Source organism: Cariama cristata, unplaced genomic scaffold, assembly GCF_000690535.1.
Source record: "Cariama cristata isolate BGI_N322 unplaced genomic scaffold, ASM69053v1 scaffold13888, whole genome shotgun sequence".
NCBI lineage: Eukaryota > Metazoa > Chordata > Aves > Cariamiformes > Cariamidae > Cariama > Cariama cristata.
The window spans coordinates 113022-123267 of NW_009633023.1; the positions used below are offsets into that span (position 1 = coordinate 113022).

Here is a 10246-nt window from a genome sequence, read left to right on the forward strand (position 1 = left end):
AAACACTCATGAAAACTTTGTCCCTCACTCTGTCAGAATGTGATTCAGGTCCAGGATTAAATTTCTATCCAAATATTTACAGATACTTTATGAAAAGTCCTAGTGAAATGGAGACTTTTGAACACTCCCTACCAGCTCTAACGTAGGGTTATACATCTCTTGGAATCAGTGCAAAATTATCTTCTGCATCTACATTCACTGGTACTTTTTCATTCAGGGTTGTTTAACTGTCCTAAAGATTTTGGCTTTCATCATTTCCTGTTAGGAAGTATTCCAGAGTCCTGCAAATTACACTGCCCAGAAGTCTTCCATATTTCAGGAAAATTTTCCATCTTTTATAGAGAGCATTTATTTTTTCTCAACGATCAGGCTGGCTGAACTGCTCCCATGCTAAGCCACAGTCAGTACCAATTCCAATAAACCAACTGCTCACAGCCACTGCTGAAATGGTGCCATTTCCTAACAAAGACTCCCCTCCATTTCCTCTGAATGGTTGTACTGCTAGATCTTGTAACTAAATTCTCTTTCTCTATTCTTGGTGTTTGCAACTATCAGGTACCTATCAACGGCTTTGCCCTTCCTCTCCTGGGCATTGCCAACATCTGTATTTGAAATACTTGCACACTTTTCAGTCCAAGCAGTTCAGCAATTATTTTTGTTCCCTATGTCTCTTGTATAATTTCTGGTACGCAAATACTAGGGCTTCACTGAATTATAGGAGTACTGTTTCCCTGTTGCTTTGTAGAGAGCATCTATTCTCTGCAATAGGATATTTCTGAACAGGGAGCCTCAAATCTCCTTTCTGCTGTCCCTTCAATTTTTTTCTCCGTCCCACAGCTGAGCCGGAACAGCTGCCTTGGTTTCTGTGGTTTTTTTCTATTTTTTTCTATTTCCTTGTTTTTAGCTATTTTTTCCAGTTGCCATTTTTTCACATGAATCCTACTTTTCCTTTTTGTCTGGTCTTTCTGATTTTTAGGGCTGTTGGGACTTTTTTCTCAGTATGCAGAGAAATGTTGTTTTATTTTGTCTTACAGATCACTGTACAAAAGGGTGCCTAAGACTGAGTCTGTCTGTTCCTCTCATTAGATCTTTTTCCCTTGATGCCCTGTTGTTTACTGTTTCTTTTTGTTTACAGCACTGCAGCTGGTTCTCACTCCACATTTTATTTAAGCTCATTTTAACTGATTCTTTAGAATAAAATTTCATGAGAAGCTGTTTCAAGTGCTTTATATAAACCCAGATACATTGCATGTCCTTTGTTCCCTTCATCTATTACCTTTGTTACTCTGTCAGAAAAGCAATCAGGGTTTTCCAGCAAAATCTATTCTCTGTAAGTCTAGATTGCTTATTTTGCTAGCTTAACCTCTTTGTCTCTGTTCACCCTCAGTAGCATTTCTTCTGAGTCATCTAAAGATACCTTTTTAGTTCAGTATTTTAGGGACATCTTTCTGCTTCCTTATCCAGGGAAAAAAAGATAACAAAAAGTAGCCTTGGTAAGAGATATTACCTGGTTTATTCTGTGACTCTGCAAGCCTTATGAAGCATAATAGGAGACTGAAGCTGAGTATGTGACAGTTTTACTATTATCAGAAAACACACGGAGCAGGGACCAGAAATGAAACTTAGCAATTCCCACTTGTACTTGGCTAGCTGATGAAGCAGAGTACTGTTGAAACAAAGAAAGTGCTGACAGAGCCCTGAAACAAAGAGAATGAGACAGGCAGAGAGAAGGGCTGAGTGAAGGAGATACAGAAATTATTCTGTCAGCCATGTAAACGCTGATTCCCCAGGCTGATCTCAGGAAGGTATTGAGAGCAGAGTGAGATAGAGAGGAAAAAATGAGGACCAAAGACAAGGAGTGGTTGTTAGAGAGATCTAGCGGCAAAAATGCCTTTGCTTGCATCTAGGGTACAAAAGGGTTGTGACTGAGAAAGTGAAAGAGCGAGGGCATGGGTAGGAGCTCTGGCAAACCACTGATAATGGCGTTAGCCAGGACTGGCTGCCTAGTACAGTGACCATACCAAAACTGGAAATAGATGTGTTCCCAGACCACAGGTGCTGGTAGTCAGCTATCCTATCACTGTGCTAGCATGCCCATGTTCTTGTCTTCTCCCTTGCTCTGCACCATGTAGCAAAGTCCTGCCTGATCATCCTCAGTCCTGCTTGGCTCAAGGATGCCTCTGCTTCTCTTCCTTCCCATGGATAAGCAGTGATACCTCCAGCTGTTTTGGGGAGGGCTGTCCACCCATCCTCTCCCTCCCACAAGGCACAAGTGCTGAGTAGCTGCATGTGCAGGAGGGGCAGGTCAGGGGAACAAAGGATGAGCAGGACAAGCCCTGCTGAAGGAAAAGTTCTCAGAGCAGTGGTGCCCCTGGGCCGTTTTCTACTGCACCCTTCCTCCCAGGGGCAGGCTTACACCCCCAAGTCTCCTTCGTCCCTATGCCTCCCCACCTCCACCATCAATCAGACTGGCAAGGACAAGGAGGCTTAATATCTCTTGTGCCTTCCCCACAGCCACCAAAACACCACCATGTCATGTTCCTTGGGGTTATCACAGCACTTTTGGAACACCTCGGCTCAGCAAAAGATTCAGACCCTGTTGCTCAGCAGTACACAATTGCCATGCATGGAGAGAGAAGGAAGGGAAGGGGTTGAGCCATCTGCTACCTCCTCACCTAGCAATAACCCGCATCCCCATCAGCCCACCCGCTGTGTGCACAAACTCGGGGCAACCTGCGGAGCTGGCGCTGGCTCGCCCTTTGGGCCTTGCTCCACTTTCACTGCTGCACGGTTTGAGCAGGTTAGAGCAGGCACAACTTTCCCTGGGGAACACTGAGTTTTCTGTGTTCACTCCCTGTCTCCTACACACATCCTCTCACCTTGTTTTCTGACTGAGGCTGGGATTTTAAACATATTAGGGTTCATATACTGGCATAAGGGTTGGATAGAAGCTTTCCAAAAACTTTTCTCCTTTGGAAAAGAGTTCCACTGAAATCAACACTTTCCTACAGGAAAAGACCAGTCTGGCAAACAGCTGAAATTCTGAAGCGGTTTTCAATGATCTGAAATGTCTTCAGTTGAAATGTCAGTCTGAAAAAAGTATTTTCATGTGAATCAAAATGGCTTGGATTAGAATCAGCACTATTTTTCTATTTGAAAATGTAATTTATTGGGTTTTTTTACTGAAGTTTTATAACAAAATTGGAATATGTTAATGTTTTGTCCCAGTTTGGCATGAAAGCAAATGTCAGGAATGTCAGCATTTCCCACAGGAGTGGGGGGACTTGGCCCTGGCCGCCCACCCACACAGCGGGTAGGTTTGCCATCCTGCTTCTCCTCGAACCCCATCTCTTCTTCCTACCTGCCCCACTGAGCCCCCCCTTCTGCTGGAGATGATGATGATGATGATGTGCAAAGCCATCAAGGTTGCTCTGTATAGCAAAAGAGCAGCAGGGCCCCAGCTCGTTGGCTCGGAGGGTGTGAGAGAGAGGACAGCTTCCCCTCACCCCTTCCTGCAGCCTGTGCAGGAGCCCTAGAGCAAAGAAAGGTGTTTAACTGAAGCCCTAGATAGAAAGATAGAGTGGCTACCTGGATCCTGAAAGTCACAAGTTGCTGAACATGCTGAATACTGCACATTCATCCCTGCCTCCAGCCAGCCCTAGCAGGATGTGAAGTGTTGGTAATGATTGACAGCTTTTGCTTAACCTTGGGGATGTATATCCCAGGTCCCCATCATTGCTATGCTCTGGTCTGTCAGATGATCTCTCACTTTCTTATTCATGCTCTTGTTCCAGAAACGAGTTCTCTTCCTCACCAATGATTATTTCTTCACGGACATCAGTGGCACACCCTTCAGGTGAGCAAGGGCTCACATGACACCAATACGGTGTATCAGAAGTCTGCCGTCAGGGACAGAAAATTGCTCCCTTTTCTTCATAAAACTGGCTACAACTCATGAATGGAGCAGTGTGAATAGCTGACTTCTTTGTTCCTATAGCCATTAGAATATTGTTTGGGGTCAACTCAAAAGGAATATTATGATTTATCTGAAGTTCAGTGCCCAAAAGCTATACCTTAGGTGAAGTATGTTGTTTCATTTCAGAGAAATGAGATATCTTCAATTTTCAGTTCCACCAAATAGGTTTTATGTTCTGGTGTATGGCTTTAAACAAAACATTGTTATAAACAGAAAATTATAAAACATAATATAAGAAATCAAGCAAAAAATTTTTTCTATTTTTTCCCCATCTGGAATGGTTTGAAATTGGGACAGACTTGAGAAATGTTATTGTTGACCTGAACCTACAACAGTGGCCAAAGAAATTGTCACCAAAAATGCCTCATAGCTCTATAGACAGGTTCCTTACCCTCTTGTGCTGAAGTCGGATCTCACTTAATCCTCTTTTGATGATGTTCTTTTCTTTAATAGCTGTGGAGGGAGTTAATGTCTTTGAGGGTTGTAATTGCAGGGAACGCAGTGTCATGTTTAGGGATTACCCCTCTCCTTGCTGACAAGTTCTCTGTTTTCCTTCCCACCTGCAGCCTGGGTGTTGTGCTGTCCAGGGGACACGGGGAGTACATTTTGCTGGGGAACACTTCAGTGGAAGAAGGTAGGTTAGTCTGAAACAGCCACACTGTCCTAAGGGACAAGGTAGCTACTCTGAACTTCACTGCTTCACTTCTTCATAGCCGATATCTGCCTGTCTGCTACCTAACTGAATGCTCTATATATTATCTTGTTTCAGGTTTGCACGACCTGCTCCAGCCAGACTTGTCTTTAGCGAATGAATGGTAAGTGGAGGAAATCCTGTCAATGATACAGGACTTTGTCATGAGATTTTGGCAAAGTTCCCAGTAATTTGGCTTGAGTTCACTGCCCTCCGTGGCCTAGAGAAAAAGCAGTGTTGTTCAGGGGCTGTACCTGCAAAGACCTCACTGTCTCCAGCCAATTTACTTCCACCTCTTCCTTTGGGAGATCCCACCAAGGCCTGGCACATCCCTCTACTAAGAAACATCTCCTGAGATTTATCCTCAGTCTGCTATGCTCAAACTTATTTGGTTCCTCCTCGTGTTGCTCAGAATTGTGCTACAAAACCTACAGTATGTCAAACCTGTCAGGAAATCTTGTTGAAGCTTGGCAAGAGATTGAAATGCTTTTTTAAATCCTAGCTTATTTTTGGTTGGCATTTTTCTGAACTGAGCCTAGACCTAATTTCTAGCGAACATGGAGGTGATTTATGAACCCTGTTTCAATAGCAAGCATAATTTATGGTTTTGCTTGGTTTGGATATGAAACAGAGTGAAGCATGGCACTTTCCATTTATTGCTCTGAGGTTTGGGATTTTCGTGAACCCAACATTCAGTTACACTCAGGCACACGAACCCAGCCTGTATCAAAGCCAAAATAACTATATTCAAGAAGCCCTGCAGCCCTTCACACCTCTCATTACACTGTCAAGTTTCACAGGCAGTGAATTTGAGACACAAGCAGTGACTTCTCCTTCTTCTACTCCTAAGTTGGGGTGTCAGCTTACCAAACTTTACATATTCATTTCTCTTAGACGTCTCTCATAAATCACTCCTTTCAGCCCCTTTTTGTAAGTTGTAATTCTCTCTTATAACCCCTTCCTCTCCCTTGTCCTGACAATGAAGTGGTCAAAATTGTAAGCAGCATTAGAAGACTAGTTTCTTTTATAATACAGAGCATTTGTAATACATTCTCCCACTTTTCCCTAAATTGTGTCCTGAGGCTCCTGCAAGTCTGTCCCTTTGGGACAGCTTTTGTTGCCACCGTATCATACTGCAAGATATTCCTCATCTCACTTTTTGTTTCTCTGTCTCTTGCTTTTTCTGCTCCCAGTCTGGTCTTACATTGCACATGACCCTCTGCTTTTCAGGTCTTTCTATCACATTGTTATTTTTTATATAGACACATGTACACATCTTGCACAACATATAACACAGGTAACTGCTGGAAGGATTTGGGACTGCTGTGTTACATTGTGAGCTTATGCTGGAGAACCTAACAGCAGCCCTACTAAGCACAGCAGTCAGATTAATTGGCGTTTGGTTTATTGGTAGAGTTTGACTTACAGCCACACTATTAGATTTTCAGTGGGCAGAGCATGGAGCAGCAGCAAAAACTTTGCAACCCAAGGTTTCTCGCTGAATTTTTGTTTGCAGTTATTATTTTTCAGGACCATTTGCTTGACTGTGGTTTCTCTTTGCCCTTGCGGGCTTCTTCTCCCCTCCCCACCAGGATTTACTGCATCACCGACATAGATCCGGACCACCGGAAGCTCAGCCAGCTGGAGGCTGTGATCCGTTTCCTCACTGGAGAGGAGCCTGACCTGGAATGTAAGTCCCGAGTACCAAAGGGCCCTGCTGGGGCTTTCCTGTACCCATCACGGGGGACAGAGGGCTGTAACAAACTGATTGGTGTCCGACTGAGCTCCTGTGGCACCTGCTTACACAGGCAGGACTGAACTGGAGCCCAGCTTAATTCACAAGTGGAAATGAGCTGAGGATCCACTTCCTTGTCTCCGTCAGGGGTCTTTTTTTCAATTTCAAAGCTGTCGCATAACTTGGCCCTATTGAAGGTCTCAGCATAGGAAATACTGAAAGGTGAAAGGCTTGAATGGAGCTTGGCGGGGGCTGCACACTGTGTTTCAGACAGACTAACCCGCCAGGCTAGAGGGGACAATGGCAGGAGGAGGCAGGAAAGCTGCTGTGACTACTCTGCTCCCCACAGCCCCAGCCAGCATCCTCCAAGGGCTGCACAGTGCCATCTAGACAGACAGGTTCTTTCAGAACAAGGGTTATTAATTTTGTTTTCCAAACACAATTGGTAACTGACACATGGAAAAAATTGTTACAGAATTATTATCTTTCCTGCTGCCTCTGCTGCTCACCGCTTCCTCCACGTCCCATTCTCCAGGCGAGGTGCAGCCACGCAAGCAGCTGACACAGCACCACTGCAGAGTGGGATCTCTGTCAGGGGCAGAGGTGGGCAGCTGTGCATGGGAACTCCCTACAGCAATTTAGCTTTAGGATGTCCTTCAGCCCATCTCACTCTCCATGGCTTAACCCACTTAGCAGTGCAGAGTACAAGCTTTGGCATGTAATGCTCCACCTGAGGGGCACAAACCTTAGGCACAACGATGGGAATCTCTTAAAACGAAAATCAAATGTAATCCAGCAGTTGTTCCTCTCTTGCACAGTCTCAGCAGACCCCTCCTGGCTGTCTTTGGAGCAGGCTGAAAAGAGGTGTATGAGTTGAGGAGGAGAAGGAAAGTTTCAGGAGAGCTGACCATGAGAAACATGCAGACTTGGGAGTGCTGTGGAGGAAAAACAAATACGATTTGGACACATCCTAGACATGTGGGGCCTGGGGAGAGAAAGATCTGGTGGTGAGCTCTGGTTTTGATGTCTGAATGACAACAAGGATGGAGAGAAGGATCCTGACAGCTGTGACAAATAAAGGAAAAAGCAAGTTGGGAGAACTTGGAAGAAAACATTAGGGGAGACCTGGGACCTCAACCCAGAAAGTGGAGTGAGAAACACTGAAATGGTAGGGATGGCTCCATCTAGAACAGCACTGAAAGGGGCATATCTGTAACATGATAGCTATCACATTCTCACAGGAGATGAATGCAAGCAGGGCAATACAGAAATGAAGCAGGTCAAACAAATGAGGTTTTAGAGTATGTCATTTAGTACATGATGATACCTTGAACCTTCCTAAACACCTCTCAGTTCCAGTCCAGAGTGGATTAGACTGGTAGCCTAGACTGGCCTGAGCATCTGGTGGAAACCAGGCCAGGACGGTGTTTTGTGAGGCTTACAGGAAGGAAGGAGGACTAATAGAGAAACCAGTGAGCACAAGGACAGAGTAGAGGCCATGAAGACGTCACTAGTGATTTTGAAGAAAGCTTCTTGAGTGGAATGGGGTGGCTCGTATCCTCTCTACAGGGCACCTAGAAGAAAGGTCAAGGTAGAGATTTGAGGCAATGGCTGTGGACAACCTGTTCAATCAAGGAGAAGGTCAGAGTGAAGGTCTGATGAATAATTTCATTTGAAAGCCTCTCACTTGCCCACACTTTCAAACTCCAGCCCTTCCACTGAGCTTGCAGGGGAACCAGTCTGATGATCTTAGCTGTAACATCTGTTCTCGTGCTCTCTGCCATCCAGGGTGGTAGGTCCTGTTCTCAGCCCTGTAACGGGAGGCCTCTTTTTGTGCCACATTGCTCCACTGTCCTGGCCAGGCAGATGCTCCTTAACAAGGGGCTGTCTATGACTTCTAGGGAGGAACATGTCTTGCACTCCTGATTTTTATTCTCCCTTCTTCTTAGGTGATGAGGAGTTAGTCCAGGAGGTGCTGTTTGATGCAGTGGTCACTGCACCCATGGAGGCCTACTGGACAACACTAGCCCTCAATATGTCCATGTAAGTGTATGAGAAATAAATACAGGTAAAACACCAGTGAAGATGCTGTATCTCCAGATGCTGTGGGCTTATGCAGTGCCAAAACAGTCACAGACCCTTGCTCAGTGTATAAGAAACTTTAGAAATAGCTCAAAAGGTGATAGAAATAGCTCAACAGGCATTGAAATTGAGTTATTGAAATAACTCAAAAAGTGCCTCTCAGAAGTGGACTCCAGCAGGCTGGGCCTTCTCAGGAAAGCCTTTAGTTCAGTGAGGGGTTTTTTGGTAACGCAACATTAACATGACCTATGTCTGAATATCACCGGAGGGCAGCAGTGATCCAGGTGTGTCACTGCAAGGGATGTTCAGCACCAGTTCTTTGCAGCACCTAGCTCAGCTGCACTGCATTTGCCTCTTTAGTTGATAGAGTTTGGTATCTCAGGGCACCTGAGACCATTTCAGTTTAAAGTTGTTATGAGTTATTTCCCCATGCATCAGTTATCCCTTTGAATGGCAGTAGCGTGGTTTGGCTCGACTTCCCATAAGACTGAGCAGATGTTCCATCTCAGGTGGCAAGGAATTTGCTGCCTTACCAGCAGTGAAGAAAAGCGAGTTTGATCTTGTCTCTATTGCTGATGCCTGCAGATTGAGCCTCAGGAAGGGAGTGGACAGGCTGGCTTCAGTAAACAGCTTTCTACTTTATTATTTCCAGTGAAGCATCCGTTGCTTGTAGTATCTATTATCAGGAGCAGGGCTAGCAGGAGGAGAGCTTATGATCTACTTACAAGAGAATGAAATGAGCAAACTTCAAAGGTGTAAATCTGGGTACAAGTCCAAGCCTGCCAGTTGTTAGCCAGTAACAACCTGTTGCCATTAGCAGGGAGGAGCCAGTGCCACTCCTGGTGAAAATGAGTTATATTGCAAATGAACTTGGCACCATGTCTCCAGGTGAGGCTTCTAGTTTGAAGGGCCCTCACCGTGGAGCAGGGAGATGGCTGTTCTTCTGATAACTGTTTGCTTTGACTTCTGCATCTCTCTTCCACAGGGAGACTGAGGCAGGTGTTGAGATGGCATTTCTGGGTACTCGGGCTGGACTCATGAGGAGTGCCCTATATGTGGGCTCTGAGAAGATTTCCAACAGGTAAGTCTCTAAACTTCATTAAGGGGTTTCTTTCAGTGTCTCTGAAGGGGCAGCACAAAATCACCACCAGCCTTAGAAATGTATTTTGGGAGACAGAAACAGAAAGGAAAGAAGCAACACCTTGATGGCATTGGTGCTGATTTACAGAGTCAGGGTAGCGGGTTTTTGTCTTCCTCTCATCCTTTTGAGTTTTTCTTAAAATACTGCCCCAAGGCACACTCATTGCAATGAAAACCTTCAATCATTCCCTGACTTCAGTCAGCTAACAGAGAAAATGCCCACAGTTACTATATATATCCCCAGGAACCATTTTGCAGTGCAGAAGCTCTGCACTCCAGTGCACCAGTGACATTCCAGCTCAGCTAGGTTTGATCTTTCTGTCTCAGTTCCTCTTCCAGGTTTATTTCTGCCTCTCACATTGCCCACATCGCAGTAGTATCCCAGTGCCTTCCAGTGAGGCATTAAGTGATGTGACTGACATCTGTCATATATGATTCATTCTCTTGTCCTCTCCCTCAAGGCAGAAGTGTGTGTTCAGTGGAGGGTTTTGACATGGAAAGGGTGTAGTTTGCATTTTTGTCGTGTTTTGAATATGCAGGCTGGTGCATGCTGCAGTAAGAAAGGACAGGTCACAGAGGCACACCAGCAGATAGAACAGAAGGGGACAGTGTCCGTGGTGGT

The 10246-nt window shown here is 45.1% G+C and overlaps 1 protein-coding gene across 1 annotated transcript in view; it reads left to right on the forward strand.

Annotated features, from left to right (window-relative positions):
- The window catches only part of CACNA2D4 (calcium channel, voltage-dependent, alpha 2/delta subunit 4), a 55678-nt gene extending 46109 nt beyond the window's left edge, over positions 1 to 9569 (forward strand). The window contains exons 19-24 of the mRNA XM_009706592.1: positions 3795 to 3856; positions 4543 to 4610; positions 4746 to 4791; positions 6260 to 6357; positions 8352 to 8445; positions 9470 to 9569. Of these exons, the coding sequence (XP_009704894.1) occupies positions 3795 to 3856; positions 4543 to 4610; positions 4746 to 4791; positions 6260 to 6357; positions 8352 to 8445; positions 9470 to 9569 (468 nt within the window). The remainder of the gene's footprint in view (positions 1 to 3794; positions 3857 to 4542; positions 4611 to 4745; positions 4792 to 6259; positions 6358 to 8351; positions 8446 to 9469) is intronic.
- The last annotated feature ends 677 nt before the right edge of the window (positions 9570 to 10246 follow it).